General features: G+C 32.5%; 3 protein-coding genes and 1 pseudogene across 6 annotated transcripts; 2 read left to right on the top strand and 2 right to left on the bottom strand.

The window, feature by feature from the left end:
• Nucleotides 1-194: 194 nt before the first annotated feature.
• LOC110667136 (pentatricopeptide repeat-containing protein At4g14820-like) lies at nucleotides 195-1,873 on the bottom strand (annotated as a pseudogene).
• A 3,588-nt stretch (nucleotides 1,874-5,461) lies between these two features.
• LOC110667125 (uncharacterized) lies at nucleotides 5,462-10,396 on the top strand. Of its 4 annotated transcripts, none has more exons than XR_009148123.1 (7): nucleotides 5,462-5,627; nucleotides 6,079-6,184; nucleotides 6,540-6,587; nucleotides 6,691-6,799; nucleotides 7,780-8,029; nucleotides 9,613-9,884; nucleotides 10,012-10,396. XR_009148123.1 is itself a non-coding variant. In XM_021827859.2 (6 exons), the coding sequence occupies exons 1-6, from the start codon at nucleotides 5,580-5,582 to the stop codon at nucleotides 9,811-9,813; spliced, it is 759 nt and encodes a 252-aa protein (XP_021683551.1). In that variant the 5' UTR covers nucleotides 5,462-5,579; the 3' UTR covers nucleotides 9,814-10,396. The 4 variants fall into 4 exon arrangements, 2 of the variants coding, with proteins under 2 accessions (XP_021683551.1, XP_021683549.1); XR_002497252.2 differs by having other exon boundaries at nucleotides 9,613-9,888; XM_021827859.2 differs by having other exon boundaries at nucleotides 6,543-6,587; nucleotides 9,613-10,396.
• A 1,164-nt stretch (nucleotides 10,397-11,560) lies between these two features.
• LOC110667124 (uncharacterized) lies at nucleotides 11,561-12,813 on the top strand. The gene has a single exon (XM_021827856.2). The coding sequence runs from the start codon at nucleotides 11,929-11,931 to the stop codon at nucleotides 12,655-12,657; it is 729 nt and encodes a 242-aa protein (XP_021683548.1). The 5' UTR covers nucleotides 11,561-11,928; the 3' UTR covers nucleotides 12,658-12,813.
• A 2,136-nt stretch (nucleotides 12,814-14,949) lies between these two features.
• On the bottom strand, nucleotides 14,950-19,855 carry LOC110667122 (uncharacterized). Its single transcript, XM_021827854.2, has 5 exons — nucleotides 19,334-19,855; nucleotides 18,585-18,988; nucleotides 17,129-17,691; nucleotides 16,947-17,013; nucleotides 14,950-15,730 (listed from the first exon to the last, which is right to left on the bottom strand). The coding sequence occupies exons 2-5, from the start codon at nucleotides 18,961-18,963 to the stop codon at nucleotides 15,297-15,299; spliced, it is 1,443 nt and encodes a 480-aa protein (XP_021683546.1). The 5' UTR covers nucleotides 18,964-18,988; nucleotides 19,334-19,855; the 3' UTR covers nucleotides 14,950-15,296.
• Nucleotides 19,856-27,780: the final 7,925 nt, after the last annotated feature.

Below are 27,780 nucleotides of genomic sequence, written 5' to 3'. Positions count from 1 at the left end.
AAAAATCATTTGTGTTCTAGTCAAAGCAAAGCTAACAGTACAGGAACTTAAAGATCCACAAAAAATAACCACTTTCCATTTGTTAGTAACAATGGTTGCGTGGTTTGTCAGGAACAATAACATAGTGGAACAGATAGTTAGGTTGAAGGCAGAGGAGTACATATGAATAAGCAGTTCAGCAAATCACATCCTCAACTTCTAACTTTCATATTTGTGCATTTTCTCATTCAACATGCAAATCTTTACATTATGGTTGCAAAAAGTTTTACTATCTGCCACTATTAAGTTTCCAATTTGCGACAACAAATTCCTCAATATTTGGAGAATAACAAAGTAAATTCAAGTTCCCAACCACATCATCTAACTTCTCATTGATCTGATCTGCTTGTTTATTCTATCTGCCACTGAGAACTCGCAAACTTCATTGCTCAATTACATCCTATTCTTCCTTTAGTATAAAGTTCCTCACTTCCTGAAACTATTGCCACTTTTTCACCTGGCATAATGATAATAGAACAAGTGCTCCATCTCACCGTCTGGCTTCCACTCAAGCACCCGTTCGGCAGCAAATTCTGCTCATTCAACTTCTCTATTAACCCGACAAGCAGCCCATTAGGGAACCCCAGATGAAAGCTTTTGTCTTCACGATATTCATTGCTTCTCGTGGGAGATTAGCACGACCAAATACATCTACCATGCAATTAATAGTGCTCATGTTTAGGGTGACACTGACATGCTGTGTTATTAGTCATTGGTGCAAAAATTCTCTCACTCTTCACTAGACCTGCATGGCTACAAGTATAAAGAACACCTACAAATGTCACTTCATTAGCCTCAATGTTTTTATCTTTCATCTGATGATAGAAACTTAGAGCACTACGGGTTTCCCCGTGGATGGAAAACGCATTGACCATACTAGTCCAAGATATCACATTTCTTCTTGACATCTTCTCAAAAAGTGCTCTGGCTGCTTCCAAATATCCACATTTGGCATACATGTGAATAAGGGCATTGTTGTATGACAAAGCTCCTCCAAATCCGTTCTTCTCAACAAACATATGGATCTGTCTAGCTTGATCCCGCATACAACGACGAGCACAAGCTGAGATTGCACTCAGTAGGGTAACTTCATCTTGTTCTGTTCCTAAGACTTGCATTTAAGTAAATAGATCAAGAGCTTCTTGACGCAGATCACTCTCTGCATCACCAGATATCATTGCAAACCAACAGAGCATGTCCTTTTCGTCCATATGGTTAAAAATCAAACGAGCATCTTCAACATTACATACTCTTGAATAGCCAGAAATCATGGCGGGTGAAACTACCAAGTTTTTAGATGACATCTTAGTAAATGATTCCTTAGCCATATCCATGCAACCCTAAATTGCATAAATAGAGGTAAGTGCACTTTCTAAATGAGGATCAAGCATAACATTATTTACAATAAGGAAATCTTATATAAAATTTTTGGGATAAAGGTTTAGTTGGGCTGAGTTTTAAGGAAATCATAAACTGCTTTCCATAGCTTAAATTTCCAGCTCGACCACAAGCTGTTACGGTGGAGAGGACCATCTTTTCTTGCTCTAAATTAGAGCTCCTCATCTCTTCAAAAAGCTGCAAACTTTACAATAGCTGTTGGAAAATGAACATCAATAAAAGAAAAAAAAACACTTTGATTCAGCAATAGAAAATGCAATAATGCAGTGTCAACAAGCCCATCCATAAATCATGATGCCCCAGATAAGAACAGCACGACAGGGCATTTTATCAAACGCCAATCGAGCCTCCAAAATCCTTCCACATGCAGCATACAAATCCACCAAACCGGATCTTTATCAAAACCCAACCTGGCGGCAACCCCATGAATCTCCATCCCCTCATCCAATGCAGAGACCTTCGCAGCTGCTTTTAGCTGCGGAGGAAACCTAAACCTATCTACACCGAATAATCCCTCCTAAGGACAGTTTTAGGCCTAGCACTACGAGAAGAAGTCCTCAAGAATTTGTTGGAGATAGGTGGGCGGGGAATGGGGAGGTGGGTGAAGACGGAGAGGGCGTATCGAGGCTGGAGATGGAGGAAGAGGACTAGAGAATGATTTTGAGAAGGATGGAGGTGGAAAGATTGGAGCAGGATTGGTGGCAGATGGAAGTGGAAGAGGAGTAGGGGATAAATGAGACTGGTGGTGGAATTAAAGAGGCCGGATAAGGGGCAATTGACAGAAAAAAGTGTAATAAAAAAATGTAAAATACTAAAAAATGGTGAATTTGAAACTAATTATAAAAAAGGGGTAAATTTTACTGAGGTGGAGAAGGTGAGTGCGGGATGCTAATTATAATAACGTTTTTAAGGTCCGGACGCTATTCAAAATAGCGTCCGGGTGAAAAAGTTGAAAAAAGAGCTGGACGCTATTCAAAATAGCGTCCAGCTCCGATTTAAAGGTTGGACGCTACTTATAGTAGCGTCCAACCTTTTTTTTTTAATAATTTTATTTTATATTTTAAATAAAATATAAATATTATTTTAATAAATAAAATTATAATATGTAATATTATATATTATAATATTTTTATTATAAATATTATTTTTTAATTTAAAATTAAATTAAAATTTAAATAAATAAAAATTTAAAATTAAAAAATAAATAATTAAAAAAATTTAAGAAAAGTTGGACGCTAGCGTCCAACTTTTCTTTAAATTTTTAATAATTTTATTTTATATTTTAAATAAAATATAAATATTATTTTAATAAATAAAATTATAATATTATATATTATAATATTTTTATTATTAATATTATTTTTTTAATTTAAAATTAAATTAAAATTTAAATAAATAAAAAATTAAAATAAAAATAAATAATTAAAAAAATTTAAGAAAAGTTGGACGTTGCTATAAGTAGCGTCCAACTTTTCTTTAAATTTTTAATAATTTTATTTTATATTTTAAATAAAATATAAAATTATATTAATAAATAAAATTATAATATTATATATTATAATATTTTTATTATAAATATTATTTTTTAATTTAAAATTAAATTAAAATTTAAATAAATAAAAATTTAAAATTAAATAATTAAAAAAATTTAAGAAAAGTTGGACGCTACTTATAGTAGCGTCCAACTTTTCTTTAAATTTTTAATAATTTTATTTTATATTTTAAATAAAATATAAATATTATTTTAATAAATAAAATTATAATATTATATATTATAATATTTTTATTATCAATATTATTTTTTTAATTTAAAATTAAATTAAATTTTAAATAAATAAATAATTAAAATAAAAAAAAATAATTAATTAAAAAAATTTAAGAAAAGTTAAACGCTGCGTCCAACTTTTCTTTAAATTTTTAATAATTTTATTTTATATTTTAAATAAAATATAAATATTATTTTAATAAATAAAATTATAATATTATATATTATAATATTTTTATTATCAATATTATTTTTTTAATTTAAATTTAAATTAAAATTTAATAAAATATAAAATTAAAATTAAAAAAATAAATAATTAAAAAGGCTTAAAAAAAATTAGACGCAACTTATAGTTTAATTTTTTTAATTATTTTATAATTTAATAAAATATAAAATTAAAATTAAAAAAATAAATAATTAAAAAGGCTTAAAAAAATTAGACGCAACTTATAGTTTAATTTTTTTTAATTATTTTATTTTATATTTTTATTATAATTTTTTATTTTTTTAATTTATTTAAAATATAAAATAAAATAATTAAAAATATTATAGAATATATAATATTAATTATTATAATTTTATTTATTAGAAGAATATTTTTAATTTATTTAAAATATAAAATAAAATAATTAAAAATTTAAAGAAAAGTTGGACGCTACTTATAGTAGCGTCCAACTTTTTTTAAATTTTTTTAATTATTTATTTTTTAATTTTAATTTTTAAATTTTTTAAATTTTAATTTAATTTTAAATTAAAAAATAATATTCATAATAAAAATATTATAATATATAATATTAAGTATTATAATTTTATTTATTAAAATAATATTTATATTTTATTTAAAATATAAAATAAAATTATTAAAAATTAAAAAAAAGGTTGGACGCTACTATAAGTAGCGTCCAACCTTTAAATTGGAGCTGGACGCTATTTTGAATAGCGTCCAGCTCTTTTTTCAATTTTTTTCCTCCGGACGCTATTTTGAATAGCGTCCGGACCTTAAAAACGCTATTATAATTAGCGTCCCGCACTCACCTTCTCCACCTCAGCAAAATTTACCCCTTTTTGGTAATTAGTCTCAAACTCACCATTTTTTAGTATTTTGCATTTTTTATTACATTTTTTTTGTCAATTGCCCCCGGATAAGGTGGGGAACCTTAACGCATTGTTTGGATAGGCGAGAGAAAGGTAATTAATGAAGAGGTAAAGGACGGTGAGGAGAGAGAAAAGTAAGAAATATTATAATAAAAAAATTAATAAAAATGTAAGAAAAGATAATGTATATTTTTTTATATTTAGAAAGAGGTAAAAAAAGGGATAAATAATTATTAAAATTATAAAAATATTTTTTTATTAGATAAAATTTATTTTTTATTTTTTTAATATATAAATTAAGATTTTTTATTTTTAGTTTGATGATCTATAATTTATATTTTTTATTATCTTTTTATGTCAGATTATGATATGTACTATTTCAATATTCAACTTAGATATCTATAAAATAATACAAATAAAAAATAAATTATTTAGAAAATTAAAGACATTTATTTTTAGTTTAATGATCTATAATTTATATTTTTGATTGTCTTTTTATGTCAGAATATGACATATACTATTTCAATATTCAACTTAGATATCTATAAAGTAATATAAAAAAGGATTGAATAAATAATAAATTATTTAACAAAAAAAATTTGATGATTGGAGCACAATAATTGCAGCAAACTATTGAAAGAACAAATGATTTGATAACTGAAATTAAATAGAAAGATAAAACTAACATTTTTTCTGTAAGAATTTAAAATCCACGAAAGCGAAGAGATTAGATACGGCTACTTGAGAAAGAAAATATTTATTTGTATCGGTAAATTAGGTTTATTTTTAATGGGTATAATTGAAATTTTAATAAAAAATTAAAAACACAATAAAAAAATAAAAAAATAAAATAATTTTTATCTATCAACTCTCCCTGCTTACATCTCAATTTGAGGTGTGAGAAAAATTGAGATTTGAGGGATAAGGGAGAGTAAGCTGTACCCTTACTTACCCTTACCCTTCATTAGCTCACCCCTTTCCAAACAGAATTATAATAATTACTTATTCTTTCTTGTCTTTATTTATCCTTCTCTTATCCTATCCAAACAGAGCCTAACGGCTTAATGCTGACGTGTTTTATCTTGCGCGAAGGTTGCTCAATTCGTTTGGGCCAGTAGCACTTGCATGTATCATTTAGGTTCCAAGTTCCAACTTTCAACCTTGGGCCCAAAGCTTTCAACTTTTAACATCCAAAAACTAGAAAACCATATCTCCCGACGCTGGCGGTAGTGCGGTGCCATTTTCTACGAAGTTAGGGATTTAAAGCAAGAATTTGGAGTAAATGGGTGAAGCTTTAGTCGAGCTGGAACAAGTCCTCAGGTCCCAACAGGTACGTCTCTTTTTCTTCTTCTTGGGCCTGTACACTCATCATCCATTTTCATTTGTGTTTACTATCGGTGACAATGAGGTAACATCTTAATCCCTAAATTCCTTAAATTTTCTTGTTCTTCTAGCTTATGATAATGTCATCAAGAAGAATTTTGGCAAAATGTTCATTCATGCTATAGAAATTAATCGTGAAAGCTTTCTGTTTTTCATTAAAACCTAGTTTGAACTGCATTGTAAGAGTTCTTATCTTGATCTTGAAAGGGAAACCACATTCTGTTGTTGTGGCCCAGATATTTACTCTGGGCTAATGACATTCGATAAAACTGCTTTAAAAAAATGTAATCTAAACCGGGCTTGTAAACAAGAGGTGTATTATGTCTTCTGAAAGTTAGAACAGAACCTTTTGCCGCTCTTTGTAGCCTAATTTTTCTTTTCTTGGGGTAAACCCTTAGGGGAAGCTGACGCCTGAAGAAGCAAATGTACTTCTAAAATGCAAATCTAAGGCTGTTTGGGAATTTACGGCAGGTGTTCTTATTGGTGGCAGCGTTGCATGGGCAGGTATTTTTTTTTTTAATTTTAATTTTTTTTTCAAGTTCTTATCTACTAGAGGTAACACTGTCATGATTCTAGAAATGCATATTGCATAATGAAATTATCAAGGTACTAAAATCAGTGGTCATCAGGTTCAAGCCTGCCATTAATTCCACTGATGCCTTTAAAAAAAAAAAAAAATTCAAATGTTAGCTACTACTGTCTCAAAGTTTTGCATTCTGTTTTGTTAATGTTTTTGTCATGCTTTTCCTAGCTGGTATGCTTATATGCATCCTTGTAACAAGATTGGTTTTCTGTTATCTATGTTGAATCTTAAAGTTTACCATTACTGCTGGTTTTTTGTTAATTTCTGGCCTTCTAGCAGCAACGTGGAAGCTAAGTAAGTTTGCTCGAGTCTACCTGTCTGGAGGTAATGTAAATAATCTCTCTTTCTCACCTCATGAACTCAGTGCTAACTTCTTTCTGAACCTCCTTCATTTTTGTGGTTCAACAGTTCTTTACCCTTATTGCAGGAGCTGCTGCTTTTTTCGGAATGTGGAGATTTAACAGGGCCATAAATTCATGCCTTGATCATATTCTTGATCTGGATGGAAGTCGGATACAGAGGGAGTTAGCAAATATGTAGGTCTCTTCATTTCTTCTTGTTTGTAGTGTCTTTTTGGGTTTGTTTGCAATATGCCAGAATGGATTGAGTTTTTCTGGTTTAAATGAATTTACAAGCTGAAAAGGCATACTTGCTCAGTTGCTCGTTTTATGTTAATTAACAAGCTGAAGGCAACATGGTTTGGCTGTTCTTTTTTCTTATTGCATTTAAAAGTACAAGCATTTGGCTTGTTGTGTCTAGTGAGATTTGTAGTGTTCTAAAACTTTGTATGACTTATAAATTTGAGTTTGCTAGACTAAATAATGAATGATCGAAATTATTGGCTGAAATTGAACTTTGCTGAATTGGATATAAAGAAAACTTTAGAAAGTCAGTGATGTCAAAACCCAATTAACCTTCAAACAGGTCTATACTCTAGTTTTGGCAGCCACTGGTATCAATTCTTTTGATGAATCCATGTTCTCTGCAAAAGTTAATTAATTGCCTTTAGCCCATTTTTTCAGAGGTACATATTGTCTATCTTTTTCTATCCTGCTAACCATTTCACATGTCAATCAGTTTAACATGACCTTTATGACTGTGACCATATACTAAGAATCATAGATAATTATTTATGGCACAAACAAAAGTCTCTGATAATGTTGGAATTTGGATTTTCTTTATGTTATTGTAGTGTTGCTTCTATTATTTTTTTTCCCTTCCAATCGTGTTCTCATGATATTGGATTTTCTTCTCCTCCATTATTGCGGGGAGGCCTGTATTGTCATATTATCTTTGCCCTCCAGTCAAATTCCATTCTGTTTTAAAAGTGGGAGTAACTTTAGTTTTTGGTCTGCTATCTTAAAAGTGGGATATTTGAGCATAAAACATCCCTTCTTTAGACAATCATTTTTCTCTTGTTTTCCCAGCTGACTCTAATATTCTTCTTCCCTTCCACTTTGGTATCTGTATTCCAATGGAACTATTACATACTGATGAATGGATGTTCCATTGACAGTTTTGTGAACAAACATCAGGATGATCCCTGGACAATGAAACGTATGTATAGACATTTCTATTCAGAGAATGTGTTTGACGACTCAAACTCAGATAAGCCGATATTAAGGTGGCGTTATCGAAATTTCTTTGGGGATAATGTTGCTTATGGTCAAAGGATGAATGACTGTGACTCGCAGAGTGACTCACACATTGTCTCTCATGATGATTCTGATAGTAAAAAGGCTCATGTGGAGTCAAAACAAGTTCCTGTAAGTGTTCTAACCATATTCTATATGCACATAGACATTGCTTCAATTATAGGCAAGCATTACATTACAGAATAAGGGTGAATGCACAAAAACTAAGAGATACACAGCACAAATTTATTCCTAGTTTTGTTGATATGACGGATGTTATGCTAAACTGGGTTTGATTAGGTTTTATTTCAGTCCTTGCATGTAAAATAATTTTCATATGTGCTATTCATATATTCTGCACAAGTAGGTCATTCAGTTAGCTAGATGTGGAATATTAAAGAAACTTGAAAATTAGTAATATGAGAATAGAATTTCACTCATTCCATAAGCATGATCTAGTGAAGTCCTATCTAGCTATTTGGAGTTGGCTATGCAGAGCCCACTCTTAGTGACTCATCTATATGAATTAGGACAAAACACCTGGAAGGAAAAAAAATCTGGATCATGATGAACCTGATTTCAATTTGATGGGAGATGTGAACTCTTAAGCACATCTAAATGACGACCTCTTTAGTGTTCTATCGTCTGACATACCACCAAGCTTTTTTCTTGTTTCATTTTGAAGTTCTCCCATATCCATCATGGTAAGTTGGTTTGTCAGATAAGCCATGTCTCACATGGTCAAGATGGAGCCATAATGTGAGGACAGAAATTGCAGCCTTAGGGTGACGGGAAAATGAAGATCCCCATTTTCAACAAATCTGAGAAGAAAATGGCCAGATGTGTAGTCCAGTACGCATGGAAGCAATTTCTGGCACTTCTACAAGTCAAAAGCATACATTTCAATGTTGAGTCATCCATGGATGCTGGCGTATTTTAGGCAATATAAATGAGTAGTCCAGGTGTATGAAACTGTCATTAAGCAGAGACCAAATTTTCAACTCATCTCTGTCCAACTTATACTAATGGACCTGACAGTATTAAGTTTGCTGAAGCCTCTTCCTCTTGTGGATGAAGAGTAGTGAGGTATTGCAATTTGCTGTGCCTTTGTCTTTGGCATTTCTAGGGTGTCATGTTAAAGTTGCTGTTCATCAGTTGCTTAACATTGATAGAAAGCTGTCCTTAGCCTTTGGGATTGTTTCCTGATGGAGGAACACATGCCTTGTTACAAGTTGAGATTGCTATGAACCAGGAATTGCCACCTCTGACAAGTTAATTAAAATGATCTGTGAAGATCTTGATTAATTAGGATTAATTCTTTTCAAGGGGGAATACATGCTGAATTAACAAAGGCAATTCACATCTTAAAAGTAATTGCTTTGTTATTAAAATAATGGTAATAGAATCGCTCTTTGCTGACCCTTTAATTGTGGCTATATTGCTTCTGCCAATTCCATCCTTTTTTTTTCCCTTTTTTTTTTGTGTTTGTTTGAGAATCTGCCAATTCCATCCTTAATATCTTTGCATGCGCACTTGCACTTTGGAAAAGGTAGGAAGAAAAAGGAAAGGGCAAAAGATGCTGCTCTTCTTTATCTTCCAATGGTTAATATTCTATTTAACTGTAATATGAAATAAGCCTTTCTGTCAAATATATCATTAGAAAATAATCATGGCTTTTGAATTTTCACATTATCTGATATATCCTATTGTTTTAGATGAACCCTGGTGCTGATGTGATGGAAGACCCTCTAGATAGTATTTTTGGTTCCATGGCACCAGTGGAGGAGATCCATCACCTAAGCGCATCAAGCACACCTGCCAGAGCACTTACTCGTTGCCACAGAAGATCTCACCGTAGGCATCGGATGCTCCATCACAAGTCAGTAGACTTGAAACCGGCGCCACAACAAGCTTAAACTTATGGATATCCAGGAGGAAAGAAGAAAGGAGAATTGCTGCAATCTAAAAGGCAAAATAATTATCAATTGTCAGTATGTCCTGATAAATTCAGTATCCAGTTTTTGTTCTCTATGAACACCTCCAGTGAGCTAGAGCCTAGAATATGTATACAATGCTAGTTGCCATCTAAATTTATTGCGCTTAGTACAATGCAGAAAAAAATGGCGGGTGACTTAACAGCTTGGTGGTGGAACAATGGGTGTAGGACTGGTGTTGCCAATGCCGTAATGAAGTAGCCTCAAATGAGGAAGAAGAACGATAGTTTGGAGTGCTGAAAAGATAGGGGAGAGGGAGGCTATTGGCAATGATCATTGTACCAAATGTGACGTGATGTTGCCCGAATTGGCAGCCATTTTGAGGCCGGTGGTCTTGTACGTGAAGGAGTTCCTTCAAAAAGCTGCACAATTTGATGACCTTGCCAAGATCAGTGTTCTTGAAAAGGTTTTTGGACCTGGCTTGTGCCTACTTTTGACCATAGAAGAAAAAGCTTCATGGATGCAATTCCCATACCTTTTCTCTAACAGGTCTATGTTTATATTATGTGTGGGTTCACTAACATAAAAAAGGCATATTGCGAGACAAAATCAAGTCTTAAATGGGCCGAATATGTGGAATTTCCTTTCTCCCGCAGTGCGTGCGGATTTGGAGACAAGCAAAGGTTCTACTAACATTGGATATGGCCCTTTAGGCCGTTGCTTCCATGGCTTGGTAACACTGGGCGATTCTTTTTAAACTGCATTATTGCAAGGTTACGCTGGGGATCAACCGCCGTGCAATGAAAGGAAAAGAGGCCGAAACTGTCGCTGCTTTCATGACCCTACCGAACGCGTTTGGCCAAATTCGTACTGAAGGAAACAAATTTAAACCAAACTAAAAAGGCTGAGCCTTGAGATGGTTACTGATTTCATAAGCAACACTCCACATATCCTTTCTAGGAAGCATCATGGAAATTTCATTTCTTGTCTTTATATGATGCTTGCGACATCTTTATTCCCATAAAAAAAAAAAGAAAAAAAAACCCATAAAATTAGTGCAATAATCAAATAGCTACCTCTAGTAATTATTCTTTTAAAATTTTTGGATAAATTATATTATATGCTGGTATGACTCCTAAGTTAGTTAAATATAGTTGTCCAAGTACGCATCTTTATGTTCTTGATGTAAGTAACTAGAGATATACTTTTAAGCATGCAGCAAGATCGTCATTATTGGCAGTTAGGGCTTTGGCAACAACTACTCGTTATAAATAGGGTTTGAATATTTGGTTCTTGCATCATCAATTAACAATTATGCATGGTTCGGAGTACGTAGATACCCACAAGCAGTGATTGCAACATCTAAACCTTAAAGATTGCATAATCAACGCAGGACTCTAGTTGTGACCTTGCTTTTTAAGTAGTTGAGGAAAATAAAATGTTTTTATGAGTGAAATATTTTGATTTCTTTCTATACATACATTAAGTTAAAAAAAATAAAATAAAATTATTAAGATTTGAATATATTATTATAATATATTGTACAGATAATTGAATATTAATTAATAATTTTATGAAAGTGAAATGAGAAAAATATTAAAGGACTTGAATCTAATGTTAATTATTAATAAATAAATTTTATTTTTTTAAGAAAATTACGGTATAAACTCCCCCTTATCCACATGACCTCCTTTTTCTTGGAAAAAGAAAATATCCCCCAAAGAAAATGGCCTTCCTCGTAATTTTAGAAGGTAAAAGGGGCAAAAATCTAACTTAATTTCCTTTTATCTCTGGTGTGATTCCGCCATTTCACTCTGCGCTCCAAAAGGAAGAGATTTCATTAAACAGACCCTTTTTTTAATTAAATTTCTCCTTTGCCTTTCCATTGATAGAATATTTTCTCTTTTGTATTCATTCAATCTCGTGCACACACAACACAAAAAGAACAATCAATCAAAAGCAGCATAGATTTTTGCAAATATAACCCTATCTTCAGCTCTCATTTCTCTTTTAGGCCTAGGGTTGTGATCGGTTTTGCCTTAGGTTCTCCTCAATCTCAACCAAGAAACGCCACCATTCGTTTTTCAATTTTTTTTTATGATCATTATTTCGACTTTTCTATTCATCAAGCAGAATCCTTTCAAAGGTTTTGATTCCCATCAGCAATCAAATTTACCCATCTTTTATCTCCAGGGCATCTTTATCCTGCTGCTATTAATTGCAGCACAATCTCGCTCCATTTCTTGTTCTCTCACAAACTACCAACGCTGCGATCAAAACCAAGAAACCATGAAGGTGCATCCAATGCCCAAGAAGAGAAACAACATAACAATCCAATACTACATCAACAATACCAACGGCAATAACATCAGCCATCAGAGGGACCCATCTTCCGGTGGGTCCCACAAGAAGCTAAGGAGGCTGCCCCACATCTTCAGCCGGGTCTTGGAGCTTCCTTTCCGATCGGATGCTGATGTATCGGTCGAGGAAAATCCAGATTGCTTCCGATTCGTGGCGGAAACTGATAATATCGGCGATGTGAGAGCTCATACGATCGAAATCCACCCTGGGGTCACTAAAATCGTGGTTAGGCCAAATGGGTATTTGGAATTATCCTTATTGGATGATTTGGAATTGGATATGTGGAGGTTCAGGCTGCCAGAATCGACACGGCCGGAGCTCGCTAGCGCGGTTCTAGAGGACGGAGAGTTGATTGTGACGGTGCCCAAGGTAGATGAACTGGAGGAGGAAGGAAATGATAATAATGGGGAATTTAGAGGAGGTATGGGAAATAATAACAGTGCTAGGCTTGTGCTTGTACAGTGATAATCATAATTGCTGCTCTTTAGCTTTTCGCTTTTGTTCTTTTCTTTAAATGAATGTTGTTGTGCAAGCTAGGTTTTGAAGTTGGTGGTTTGGATTAGGTTTTGTATTTCTGCTTTTGTTTTTGAATGAAACAAGTTCTCTTTAATTTTTGCACAATGAGTATGGTAGCTATGGCATTAAAGATTGAAATTGCATAATTTTTTCATAATAGGTATGGCATTAAAGATTGAAATCAGATTAGGTTTTGGCCTTTTGGATTGGAAATTACTTGTCTTTTATAAGTTTATAGATAGAGGATGAGAGGAGCAGAAATGGAAGCAATGAATGGAGATGTGAAATTGTTTAGTTGATAGATAGATTGAAATTTCAAGGCAGTCATGGAATTATTTTATACTTGATTGAATAATGTTGGTTGTATTCTCGGGTTCCTGATCATGTAAATTTTAGCACTTGAGTTCTCATTTTGTCTAGTCTCCCACATCATATGGTTAATAAACAGGGCATGTTGTCTAGAATCTTTGGCAATGTCTTTTTAATCATACAAGTTCTAGAACATGATGTTGTTTGACGTGCTTGAGTTCCATTTTCAACTTCTTGATTGCATTTCTGAAGTAATGGTAAAACAAAACACATTTTAATGCTGAAAACTGCTTCTCTTTTTTCTTCTTTGTTAAGAATATATGCTTTGCATCCAGGAGGTGTATCTTTGTAAAGCCACCTATTCTTGGATTAAGTCTTAAATCTATCGTCTAGTTTGGCACTTTAAATATTCCTGCAAGCATTTCAAGTTTTTGGCAAAGTAATGGTAAATTGTTCTATAGTCCCTCTGATCTTTATTTGTTTATTAATTTATTTGATTGTGACATATTTTTTTCTTTAAGAGTTCATTTTTTTTAATTGCTTATAAAACCTCAAGGGGTTATGACTTCTTTGGCTCCTTTTTTCTCCTTTCCTATTCCTGAGCGACCAGGCGATTCATATCATAGCACATCTTATTGGTATGTTTTGTAGGAAGAATTGGTTATTAGATTGATTTTTCTTTTCCTAGTTTTATGCTATAAATGGCTCTCCTTAACATTCTTTTGAACCGATTCACAATTTTGTTGTTGAGCTAAACTAGTTAAAGGGTTGACATTCTGTTTCGCTGTGATGATTAATGTGAATGTTGGTCCCTTGAAAATTTCTTTCTGCTGTCAGCCCATTCTTTGAATATGTAATTTGGCCTTCATTTCTTTTTCTCAAGAATGGCCTTAAATTCCTAAGGCTTTTGATCTATGTTATTTGAAAGAATTTACTGTAGATAACAGTATGTATGTCACGGCAGTATAGCCAATTTGGGTGGTATGTAAAGTTGGGGTAGTATGCTTTGATACTTTTGCCGGACCCTTCCCTCCTCCCTTCTCTTTTTGCATCTCAAGAAAGAGAATATGGTTTTTCTTTAGAGGAAGGAAGTGTTTTGCTGATGTCGCATTCCCTTCATTATACATTAAAGCATATCCTAACCTTCTTTTCCTTGATTCTTTTCACCACTCTGAACCTTTATATTCGCTAGTGATTGTAGAGAATTGCGGCTGTTAAAGTACTACATTGTTTTGAGTTTTGATAAAGAAAGCCTAACATTAGGCTCTATTACTTTCAAAGCTAATTGCAATCCAGCATCAGTTTCTTTCTTTTTCTTACCCCTTTAAGATAGGATTTGATTAGGATTGATCCCCACATTTTCTACTTCAAAATGACACGTCAAAGTGATAAACTCTGCAGGCAAAATTATTTCTCTTTTCTTGTTTGGGACACGATGGACCATTCTGATACTGCATTATAAAAGGTATTGGAATCTCCCCCTACCCTAAAGCCTTTCTCTGTTGTTTATCAATATAGGTAACCTTGGCCTCCTGGCATAGGAATTCTTCTCAATTTAACAACCGTTATATTTATCTCAAAAAATATATAAAATTAATTAAAAAATATAAAAATATATAAATCTAAATATATATATTTAATCTAATAATTGTTATGCACCCAAAAGCTTACGGCAGCAAGCAATAGCCAAATCCATCTCCATGTACATATATTTGATTATATGAATACACCTACATGAGGAGGTAATACATTGCTGGTGTCGTCATTAACAGGTTCAAAGAATTTCGTGCGAACAAAAAGCTGAAACTATCTTTTTCTTTTTGCAACTCTCCGGTTGAATTGAATATCCAGTGTATCAACAATTTTTTCTCAAAAAACTTGCGTCAAAGCTTTTTAATGCATTATCAGTAGCATTTTCCAAAAAAAGAGTCGTAATCCAATGCAGATCACTTAATTCAAAGAAAACCATCAACTAGTGTACACGTTTTCTGGTCACAATTGAATAGCACATGGAAATACAGCGTATTGCGCAATAAGCTCTCACGTATAGGACTTCATTAACCAGTAGAAACTGTTAACACTGGCTTAATTACCCAATTACTATCCTTACAACAACAGATGTCATCCCCTGCACCGCTAAACCCATCGGTATAAGCCGATGCTTATGACTCCACAAACACGCGCCGCAATATGTACACTCAGCGGATGTGAAGTTAATTGGGTCACAGCGATCGCAGAACCATGGCAAAAATTGATGAATATCAACAAAAGTTCTTAATTTATTCTTCAATTTCCAAACCAAAGTGTTCCCTCAGGATCCTCTTGGAGGTCCTTCCAAATCCCTTGGCCACTTCTTCCATATCCTTGAGTTTAGCGACTTCCTGTTTTATCTGATCCACCCTGTTTAAGACAGCATTCAGCAAGACCTCCTTGTTGGTACTGGACGTGCCGCATATCCATTCAGACCTTTCCCTTTCAAGTTGCTGATAGAGATTATGAAGATACTCCTTTTGAGCATAAAGTTGTTCCTCTGCAATTTTGTATTCAGATGCCTGAGACTTTTGTAGTTCATGGAGAGCCTTATCAATCTCATCCTCCAGTTTTAGAACTTCAGCCCGGTAATCAGAAGACATAGATAAAGTATCAGGCAATTTTATAATAGTGTCTAATTCTTGATTATTAGTAACTTCCACCATCACATCAGGAGAGACACCTGAGAAAGTGATACAGACATCAAGGTTAGTTAAACAACACCTCCGCACCCTGCCCCTGCGTCGCCCCCCCCCCCCCAAAAAAAAAAAAAAAAACAAAAAGGAAGAAAAAAAAAAAGAAAAAACATTCGTTATTGCACATTGCTGCATTGACTCTTACTAAAATGATGACATGGGTAAACAAGAATGAGATTCTCACCAACTAAGCTGAAAGAGCACCAGATCAATGCAACTAGCAGACCTAAGGTAACCACCTAACAAAAACATGCATCTCTCTGTCTCTGTCTCTCTCTCTCTCATCCCCAATCTTATTACTACACCATTACACTATCTGAACACTACAAATTCATCGAACTTGCCACCAAGTACACAAAAGAACATATCAAGAATGCATCAGTCTCAAATCTGGATGTTAAAATACTTCCTATTGTTACTCTGTTAGCAATGCTGATCTGACTACTATGCTTCAAGTTCAATTTCTCAAAAAAAAATACCTCTATCTATACTCATGCAGTATCCTTTTTTTTTTTTTGACACTCCAAGAAATCCTTAAAAAATAGCTCAATTTATGTTTTATAGTAAGACGACAATACTTTAGTTGCAAAATCACCAAAAGCACAGAACTAACGTCGCTAGTTTAGGAACCTGCAAACTCCTTTTGTATTCCTCCCCTGGGCCAAAGTCCAACAATAAGCTTCTTTCCAAAGCTTACTTCTTTTAAAAGTTCATCGCAAAGTTCAATATGACTAAATTTCAAAAACCTTCTCCTATATCTTGCGTACTAACTGTAGAAATGGACACCACTTGCAGGCAAGTTCAGCACAAAAGACCCAAAAATCTTTTTGAAGCAAAAATAAGAAAGCATGAATGACAAACGCTACTACAAGTTAAAGCTTAGAGCATGCATCATGCAAGATATTAACTACGGGATTTCCATTCTGAAGAAAACAAGCATCTTCCTTCCAAAACTCAATCTGGTACTCTTGCCATACAAAAAATCTAAAACCCAAACATTGGACCCAGAAATGATAAAATATGCATCTTTACAACCATGTTTTACTAACAACTGTTTTTTCTACAATGTTCATAATAGCCAGTTACTTGGTCCAAGTCATACTTGAAGTCCCCCTCGTCCTTAGTTCAAAACAATTATCAAATGATGATAAAATTGTTGCTTGGAAGGTTAGTTTGGATAAAACAGATTAAAACAAAATTCACCTGTGGAAATAGCTGAGACATCCTCTTTGGCTTTCCATATATCCTCAAGAATGGTCCCGCATTTAAGCTGATGTCAATACCAGATCAGTAAACTGCTAGCTTTATCAACTCCAAAGGGAAACAGGAATAAATTTCCTCATAAAAATTCCATCATTCGAATACCTAGAGTACAACAGCTTTACCTTTGCAATGGCTGATTCAATTTGGTTCAGCAGTCCCTTTGTTCTGCTTTTCTGGGACCCACGTAAAATGCAAATGCCAACAGTTAATATTTTTTCTACTTCTTCACAAGAATCAACAGATTTGCAGGTTTGCAAAAGACTCATGACATGTGGAACCAAATCTTTCTTTGCATCACAACGGCGGCAGTAATACTCAACATCTAGGCCAATGCTTCCACCAACTGTCCCAGCCATGTATGTCCGAAGAGCGCAATCAATGTGAGCAACATGGCCACACATATAACCCTCACTGACAAAAGCCTCACATTTTATGTAACTGTAGCCTCCATACTTTGCATTTATGGTCTTGCAACACAAAATACAACAACAATCACGGCAGAAATGAGGTTCACTGCAACAAATGTCACAAGGCATGGCAGCTATAGATAGATTTTCTACTTGTACCATGAGACTATTGCACCTCTTATTTCCAGCCTTACATCTTGCACCATCAGACTGGGAATCAGACTCAGAATTTTCAGCCGTTTCTTCAAAAGGTAAACAAGTTTGCCCCTCTAAATTACCTATTATGAGTTAACATTGTTAGACAAATAAAACTGTTTCAAGCCTTGGGTATATTCATTTTTCAAAAAAAATTAAATTAAATTAAATGAGAGGGTTCTAGAAAGTTCAATCAATAAGCACTAATAAACCATCTTAACATATTTGAAAGAGTGCAATATAAAATCACAAGTACAAAAATATCACAAAAGATAATTGAACTATAATCTCAAGTTTAAACAGAGAAGCATGTTCACTAACAAAAATGTCTATTAGATGCATGACATAAGCACTGCTGACAAACCTATGCATAGCTTCATCAGAATCTATAAAATTAGTAGTAAGTAGTTTCATGTCATAAAATAATGACATAAAATTGCTCACATGATGGGGACTGAGAATGCATCTGTTCAAAAAAAAAACAAAAAAAAAAAATCACCCATTTTACTCCTAACCATCACTTCAATAGTTTTTTTACTTTCTAAAAGTTGAAATCACCGGGTCAATTATCCATTTCAAGGTAGTGTAAGTTGAATTCAACTTGATCAAAAGTTACTGTCAACCTATTCTACTCTTAACCAGCACTTTAATACTGTGTTTTTAAATGGTGGTTGGATTTCTAAAAGTTGAGATAACCAGCTTAATTATCCATTTCAAATGTAGCGTATGTAGAATTCATCTTGAATCCTTGAACAAAAGTAAACATTAATCATGTATTTGGCCTCATGACAATGGTCCAGTAAAACTATTAGGCCACATGTAGTATCCACCAATCTGAGTATGTGAAGTTACCAATTACATAATAACTATTGAAAGCAATCATTTCACAAGAGGAATGACCTGACATTCATGAAAAACTGCCACAAATAATAGGTGCTACAAATAATATCACAGAACACATTAATACAGAACTGACCATTTGTTGGCGCCATCTTTGAAGGTATCCTCCAGCTGAATGAAGCAAAAAACTCTTCAACATTTGCATCAGGGAATTTTGATCGGATATAGCGTTCAACTGAAAGCTTGCTTGCAAATCCACGTTTCTTACCTGGCGTATTCTCAAGACGACCAAGACGGCGTGGAAGGTACAAGTACCTATCCAAGAAATGGCCATTAAAGGCAACTCGTCTTCCTACTCTCCAACTCCAAATGTCACCAGGTTTTGGCCAATCCACAGGAGCATATGGCAAACCTTCACCAGACTCCTCAGGTGCAACTGGCCTTAGATGGGAACCATTTTCCCTTATCTTTGGTATACTTCCATTACTTTCCTTATCAATTTCCATAAATTCCATTCTAAGCTTACGGGTTGCTGGGCAACTTAAAAAAAAAAAGAAGCCTTAAGATATTACAAGTAGAAATCAAACAAAGAATGATTTAACTTTATTGGCTCTGTTTTCGTGAGCTACATCAAATTAAATTTTTATGAAAGCTTGAAATTTTATAACAGATGCAAGACAAACATGCCAGAAATCAATAATAAAGGATCTCTAAAACGTTGATTTAGATCCACTTAGCAGATACGAAAAAGCGTTGCAAATGCACCAATTATAAAACAAAAATAAAGAAATCAACTATGAAATCTTTGATCAAGCTGGAAAAAATAAAGGAGAGAATTTAAACACAACGAATGTAAATAATAGAAACACCAATACAAAGCCTCACCTGATCACGCTCACGCCAAGAAGACTCGGAAGAGAGATTAGAGTTCCAACTTCCTCTGGATCAGCTATCTGATAATATAGAGATCGAATTCAAAGAGAAGGGAAATAGGAAACGAGTTTTCGGAAACACAACCAAAATCAACTGTGCCAGAGAGAAATTTCCAAATAAAGAAGAGGGTCTGATTCTCGAATTCTTTAACTAAATCAATCAAACGATTCCATGAAGCTCCGGTCTTTACTTTACATTCAGACCTCGGTAACTCAGAGTTTCTCTATAAAGAATTGGAGAAGAAGTGAGGGCTTGAATTCGGCGCTTCGAGAAAACAAATTTTGGAAAACGAAAAATGATTCGAGAGGAGGGGGGAAATTCAATTTAAAGACACTTTAATTCCTAAACTACCTCACGAAAACACAGAAATGATGCGCCAATGAAAAACCCTAACCAACTGACAACAAGGAGAGAGACAACAACAATGGCACCGCTCACCGTTCCCCAGCGCTTGCATTCGGATAAATTATGTTGTACAACAATTATTTTATATAAAATTGGTGCAGCTATTACAATCTCACTTAGGTTACGTTTTCAACGTGCTACATGTAATTAATTATGTAATATAATTTTAATATTTAATATATTTATAATATTAATAATAAATAATAGTGATTGTAGTGATGGTGATTAAATGATAATGACAATAACGATAATAATATTTAAATAGTGAAAGTGGTAAAGTGAAATAATAGTGATTGTAGTGACTAAATGATAATAGAGTTGGTAATTGTCAGATAACAATAGCGGTAATTAAGTAGTGGTGACGATGATAGCGATAGTGTAACGGTATGGTGTTGGTAATGGTAGCGATAGCATTGGTGATAGTGTGGGGTACTGATGATAGAATAAGATAATGGTGTTAAGAATAGTGATAGTCAAGTTGTAATAGTAGCAGTGTTAATAATAAATGAATTATAATAACATTTATTATTATAGCGATTATTACGTTACTTTAACTATAATCGATTACATTGTCATTTTGTTACATTAACTTTTTTATCAAACAACATAATATCACGATTACATTATAATTTTGATTACGTCATACTAAACCTAAATTTAATAATCATATATTAAAATATTTACATTTTAATTTATGTATTCGTCATATTAATTTTGTAACATGATTTTGATAACCGTATATTAAAATATTTACATTTAAATTTATATACTCATATAAGATTCCACTTATTAGTTTCACTCCTAAAAAATATTCTATTAAACAATAAAAAATTATGAAAATATTTTTTTATAATTTTTTGCTTCTATATTAATTTAAAATGGAAAAAAAACTCTAAATATCCACAACTTAGAATAAGAATACCAACCCAAGCCTTGTTTAGTTAGGAATAACTAAGTTAAGAAATTTCAAGCTCCAAAGTCAAAAAATTAACTTGTGATAGTTAAGGAATGGATGGGATAGCAAGATTGCAACACGTGGCTGATAAAGGCAAAGTTGAGTAAATTTTATAAGTATATGGGAGATATGGCTACTTTATATTGTTTGGTATCTCTCTAAGAATATGTCTCATTAAGAATCTTGAAAGTAAGACTGTACGTTACACTCTTCTCTAGTTTTTTCAGGTTGGAGGTTCCTCCATTTATAGAATTAGATATCCAATGCCAACTCAATATCTATAAAGATTGCATAAGTGAGCTGTCTCAATCATTATAAATTATGTCAGGGTCAAATCAAGTCATCCCTAGAGTCTTTATCATTCTGACATTCGTGAACAAATTATAAGAAGGGTCAGTTGGTTGAACTAGGGTTATAAGTAGCTTATCCGACTGGTTTTCCTTTAAGGATGATGAATCTTCTAACTCTGTGGATGGAAGCATTTCAATCAAAATTATTTGGAGAGAGTACGAATTACTCAGATTCTTAAATTGCTTTCAGGATCACATCCTCCTAAGTTATAATTAGTATTCAAATCCAAACATTATTTTATTCCTTATTTGGCTTAGTGGTTTTTGGGTTATTTAACCCCAAGGTTTTCTCAACTGATAGGTCATGGCGCTACAATTGCCTCTCGTGATTACGCCAATGGTTATTCTAATGTTCTATTCGACAGTCTGACTTATTTTAGCAGGGTGCGATTGAGTAGACAACTCTTTTATTCCGAATCTTGAGACTAAATTCGTCCTAATATGACTTGCTTATGATATCAACTTAGTGTTTAAGTTTAAATTCATGAATCCGAGCCCTTACGTATTTTTATATCATGTGAAGAGATCAAAGCTACCATTGTAAGATTTTTGGATGCTCTTTCTCATAAATATACGAGTACTTTTCATGCTCGATTTTTAGAGTCGTATATATTTCTTATTGTAAATGCAATATACGTGTTTTTTATTTGAAAGATCCATCTTAATTATAATGTATCAACTTATTTAATTGAAAGTAAGTATTCTCATCCCAATAAATGAAAAACTATTTTCTCCTCTCTTAGGAAATAAAGCTACTTACCCAAGCCAATAGAGTTACCATTAAGTGGTTAGGATAAGAACAAAGCAGCTGCACACTAAAGCGTAAAATTTTCTTGAGACTAGCCGTGCATCCTCAAATAAGTGTATTGATCTTAAAGAGACAAGGATCACAAGAGCAACTCATTAATGATTTATTATTTCAAAACAATCAAAGCACCGTAATAAAACTCATATCAACATTTTATCGAACACTTCTGTGCATTCTGGGGCAATTGATATTTTGCATAAATCCTAGTAATGCACACCATTAGCAGACTTGGCAAATCCACTTTCATTCAAAGAAAAAGAAGCTAAAGAAATGGAGATAACCTAATTAGAAGTTATTTCATGAGTTATATTGTAATTTATTTTAATAAGAAATATAATTATTAAATATATATATATATATATATATATATATATATATATATATATATAACATTTTATTTATTACATGAAACCACCACTTGATCACAATATAAATTTTCATTTATTTAATTTACAAAAATTTAAGCCTGTTTCATAATGAGTTCAATCTTAAATTAGTTGTTATTAAAATTTATTTTAATTTAAATTTTATATATTTTAATTATAAAATTTTAAATTATTGAGTTTTTAAATGATTTTTCTTAACAAGTATAGAATAACAATTTTTTAAAAAAGTTTAAAATTTGAAACTACAACTCCAATTCTATTTTAATTGTTAATTTTATAAATTTTTACATATTTGATTTATAAAAATAAATTTTATTTATTATTTATGTTTCAACTGTTATTCATAAATATTATTTTAAAAATAATTTAAATTTAATATATTTCAGTTATAAAAAATTAAAATAAATAATATTTCAAGCTATATTTCAAATGTTTAAAAATGTATTTAAAAAAAAAAAAACTGCTTATATGAATAGTACCTTGAACAATATGGTTATATTATTGGATAATTTTTTGGGTTTAGAAGTCTAAAAAAAAATATATTAATTTATCTTCAATTAAATATTACAAAAATTCAGAAGCTTGATGAAAAATAAAGAGTCAAAATTATGATTATAGCTAAACCTATTAGGGTGGTAAATTTTTTTTTTTTATTAATTTGATTTAAACAAAGTAAATTTTTATTTTACTTTCTACGAGTGTTTGGTATGAGTGATTTGACAGTCTTATATTTTAAGTGAGTTTGAATATTTAATCATTGGGGACAGAGAAAATACTCATTGAAAGCGATTTACTCCTTAGTGGGCTGATCCGGAACGAACAGGATTAATGCCACTCTGTTGCACCGGAGATATTAAAAAAAAATTATTTTACTAGGCAAATTATATAATACATTTAAACTATATATTCTTTCATTCATATCGATATAAAATTTATTTTTAAATATTTTATAAAATAAATTATATTTATATAAATATAAAAAAAAATTAAAATTTAGTTCCATGAATATAACCAACAAATTTCCAGTTAACCCATACATACTTAATTAATAAGGTTCTAATTAGGGGTAAAAAAGCAAATTAAAATCATCAAAATTGAACTAAAAAAAAATTAATTGAATCATTTTATTTTAATATAATTAATTTTAAAAATAATAAAAATATATATTCATATTTACTTTATGTAATAATCCGAATTTTAAAAATATAAATTTTATATTTCTTTATATAGTATTTGAATATTATTTTAATAGTATCTAACTAATTTATAATTTTTGTAAAAACCCTCATTTATATATTCTTAATATTATTTTTAAATATATTTTATAAATTATTTAATTGTCTAATTTAATTGAAATGATTAGTTTTAAATATTAACATTTAATCAATTAATAAGATATAGCATTATATTATTTTTAACATTGATTTTAAGATTTGATTAATTGTTAGTAATTTGATTATTATCATTATTATCAATATTGTCGATATTATTCATTTTATATTCTTTATCATTTTAATTTTAATTTATTAAGAGTTTATTATAAATACTAATAATATTTTAATTATATTTTGATTAGAATTTAATAAAGGTGTTTAATAAATATTATGTATGTAAATGTTAAAAGTATTAGTTTTATATATTATAATATATTATAATTTAATTTAATATATATGTTATAAGAAAAGAGAATTTTGAGGTGAATTTGCGTGTGGCAATGGGAGTGACAGTGGAACTCACTTCCACTGTCAGCTAAAAAAAAAAAATTACCCCCCCCCCCTTCATTTCTCTCTCATCTCCTTCCCTCTCTTCTCCTTCTTCTTCTTCTTCTTCTTCTCCCTTTCACCGGTGATCGGCCGACGACCTCCCTGGCGGCTCCACACTCACCAACGACATCACTAGTGGCAGCAGTAGTCCAGAATCTGGCCAGCAGTGCAGAGAGAGAGAGAGAGAGAGAGAGAGAAATAGGGTCCTAAACTTTAAACACTCATATTCGGCGATCCTGACGTCCGATCGGAGTGATTCCAGTGACTATGGACTCTTGATAGAGAGCTCTTTCAGCTGAGACCAGTCTCGCCGGATTTGGTGACCGTTTCTGGCTCCGGTGAGGAGAGAGAAAATCAGTCTTTTTTTTAAAATTTCGACTAGATTTCCGACAATCCGACCATTGGATCGACGATCTGAGACCACTTATGGACTCAGGAGGAGAAGAGAAATATTTTGGTGTGACCAGTTCCGGCAAATGTCACCGGCGGCCGGCTACCATGCGCAGTGGTTTCGGCGGTGGCTCCGACGAACTTTGGGGATGATTCAACTTCCAGAGGCTTCCTCATGAATTTTTGGAATTTTTGAAATTTTTGAGACACAGATAAACTTTAGGTAAGATTATTTTCATTATTTCTCAGTCTGTGGTGCTTAAATGTAGTGTTTCTTGAACAGGAAAAATTGGAGAAAAATTCTAAGAAAAATATATGATCAAAGTAAAATTATTTGAAGATGCTCTATTGTATCTGTTGAATTTTTAAGTAATTGTGGAATATTTTTGAAAAATATATATGAGTTTTAGTTAGATTTTTAGCATCTGAGCATATAAGATCATTTGAATTTATGGTATTTAAATTGTATATGATTGGTTAAAACTTGAGAATGGAGAGTTGAATATATGATTGTTGATTTGGGTTGAATTAGGAACATGTTAGTTGTCGGAAACTTATGAAATTGAGTAATAGTCTTGAATAAAAATTCATAAAATATTCGGGGATTATTAGAAAATTGAAATTCCTTTTGCAATAGCCTTGTAATATTGGTAAGGACTACAGGACAAAATTTTAGAATTTTTAGAGCTTGTTTGAGTGATTTTTGTAAAAAAGTTAATTTCAGGGATTAAAATATAATTTTTAAAATTGTGATTATTGACTGTTTTGGAGGGTTTATGAGGGGTTATATGATGTTGATGAGATATGATTATGGAAATTGAGATTTAGAAGTGTTATTTAAATCTTTTTGCAGGTTAGATAGGTTCTAGGTATAGGGAAAATTCTGCTGAATTTTTGGCATAAATTATGATGTGTTTGCCTCTTTAAATTTATTTTTAATTGAATTAGCACTAATAAATTCATAATAAAATTATGTAAGTGATCAGGGTCAACCATCTTCCTTCATCTAACCTCTACAGTAGTCTCTAGTGTACAGTGAGTATAATATTGATTTTAATTATAATTTCAATATTATTATATATCAAGGCATGCCCATGCATCACCTATAAATATATTTATATAGTTAAATACTAGGCATGTTTTATGTTGCATATTTGGTTGATGAAATGTTTATGGATGTTGTTTTATGGTAATTTGGAATAGTGTGCGTATGTTAGCATGCGTGTGGTGTGTGGTATTGGTTATGGACAGAACGGGTAGACGTGGCTGGAGCTTGACTCGCTGGGACCCGATCCTTTATGGATAAGTCGGGGTAGGCACGGCTCGAGATGATCTCGCTAGCCTCCGCATTTGATTTATTAAGTGAAAGTTTCCGGCTTGAGAGATACTAGCTGGCAGATGTTGGATTAAGAGAGTTGTATAGGGAATCAGCTCTCATATATGAACTGTTTAAATACTATTGGGTGTGTGAGTGCTCCAATTTATCTTTTTGTTATTTATGATGTGATTTGTATGAAAACTATGAAAGTATTACATTCCACTCTTTAGGATGCATTAGCTTTAAATAGCTATAGAAATTATACTTAAAATCAGTATTTTACTCTCTAAATCGAACGCTTACTCCTGTTCACCCTATTTTTTCAGGCAACAGGAGGAGACCTTTTTCAGAATAACCTGTTTCTTTCCTTGCAGTTTATCAATAATTATTTAATTGTATTATTATTCTAAATTTATAATTTAGAACTCTGCATGTACTAGCAGTAGCATTAATCTTGTCAGGAATTATATGAATTTAAGTTTTTGTATTAATAAATGAAAATTTTTTATGATTTTTAAATATTTTGTAAATGATGTAATAGGGTTGAGTTGGGCTCCCCTAATTTTAGTTTCTAATAATTATTGGGTTAAGTTTGCCAAAATAAAATTATAATAGTTTAATTTAAATTATTTTATATGCATGTTTGGCCTAAATTGTGGGCATTGTTATTGGTTTGGAAACAGTAAGGCTTACTACGGGCCTGGGGGCTTTATGCCGGCCCAGGTCCTAGTGTCGATCCTGCCCATATGTTGGGTTATGACAAATGTGGTATCAGAGCTTAGGTTTTAGATTCATGGGAAAGTGTGCATCTAGAATTGTCACATGCGGAGTATAAGATTCTGATTTGTCTTCTTCTGTAATTCCTTACTTATAGATTCTGCGTTATTCCTCAAGTAGTATAAGAGTGTTTCAGTTTAGCACCTCAGTTTTGTGAAGTACATGGTGATGTGAAATAGATTTTGCAGACATATTGAGATCTGCCATGGAAATACATACTCCAAGAAATACTATATTTTTATCAATATGGGTCCAAGTGGTGTGTCTATCTAGTGCAAGGCACGAGGACCTAATGGTAATTTTTGGCAGTATAGTTGCTCTAAATGGGAGTGAGGATGTCGTTGTGGGCAGTCATCAGTGAATAGCCAGTCAAAGTAAGTTCATGGTATTAGTGGGGTCAGGATAGATAAAAGAGTGGGAAATCTAGTATGTTGGAATGTACCGTAGTAACTATGCAATGTTCTCAATATTTGTGCTGTAAGCTGCAGATTATAGTACTGACATAGGATTATTGTGTATAGCTGCGTGCTTCCCCATGGTGCTCATGATGAGAATGTTTGCAGACAGTCTCTATTTTGGTGCAGTTATGCCAGAATAGAGTTCTATTTCTACAAAATAGTTGAAACTCCTAGTTTGCGATTTAAAACCTTTGAGCTAGAACATCAAAAGTTATAGTGGACAGTAACTAAAGTCGATAACTCAATTACCCTAGCCTGGGTAAGAGTTACATCAGGAGTTGTCGTAAGATTAGAGGTTTTATTATAGTCATAAATTAAAGGTAACACCTATAGGGCGAGGCCATTTGATTTCTGATATGGGGTTTTAGATAGTTTTGGCATTTCAATGGACCTTTTGCCTAAGGTTTAGTAAAAAACAATATCTTCTTTGTGTAGCAGCAGAGCGCAAGGTATGATTTATCTCCCCTAAAGAAAACAGGATGCTATGGATGATGTTCATAGCCTGTGAAACGACGCTTTAAGGGGTTTGCAGTATGATAAGAGAGTAGATAGCCTGACATGCTTGTGGCAAGGTGGTAGATGTAGTACCTTTTACACAGTCAATAATGATGAAAGGCCTTTGATTTGAATGACGGGTTTCGATGCCCAGTATCTTACGTTTTGGCTAATTGAGTAAACATAAAATAAATAAATAAATAAATAAATAAAATTGTTGCAGAATTAGTTCTCGAGGTAGTAAGGGTATTATGTAGGCTAAAGGATAAGAATAGAGATCACACAATAAATGTA

The sequence above is a fragment of the Hevea brasiliensis genome, chromosome 4 (assembly GCF_030052815.1).
Source record: "Hevea brasiliensis isolate MT/VB/25A 57/8 chromosome 4, ASM3005281v1, whole genome shotgun sequence".
Classification (NCBI taxonomy): domain Eukaryota; kingdom Viridiplantae; phylum Streptophyta; class Magnoliopsida; order Malpighiales; family Euphorbiaceae; genus Hevea; species Hevea brasiliensis.
The sequence above is the reverse complement of the archived record's forward strand: the minus strand, read 5'-3'. Positions and strand labels throughout refer to the sequence as shown.

Bases quoted from the DNA above. Each gene is read 5' to 3' on its own strand.
- LOC110667122 (XM_021827854.2), bottom strand. From the start codon at position 18,963: ATGGAATTTATGGAAATTGATAAGGAAAGTAATGGAAGTATACCAAAG. The intron at 17,692-18,584 runs GTCAGTTCTGTA...AACTCATAATAG, and splicing joins AAAGATGGCGCCAACAAATG to GTAATTTAGAGGGGCAAACT. The intron at 15,731-16,946 runs GTGAATTTTGTT...TCACTTTCTCAG, and splicing joins TGTCTCAGCTATTTCCACAG to GTGTCTCTCCTGATGTGATG.
- LOC110667124 (XM_021827856.2), top strand. From the start codon at position 11,929: ATGATCATTATTTCGACTTTTCTATTCATCAAGCAGAATCCTTTCAAA.
- LOC110667125 (XM_021827857.2), top strand. From the start codon at position 5,580: ATGGGTGAAGCTTTAGTCGAGCTGGAACAAGTCCTCAGGTCCCAACAG. The intron at 6,588-6,690 runs GTAATGTAAATA...CCCTTATTGCAG, and splicing joins TCGAGTCTACCTGTCTGGAG to GAGCTGCTGCTTTTTTCGGA. The intron at 6,800-7,779 runs GTAGGTCTCTTC...TTCCATTGACAG, and splicing joins CAGAGGGAGTTAGCAAATAT to TTTTGTGAACAAACATCAGG.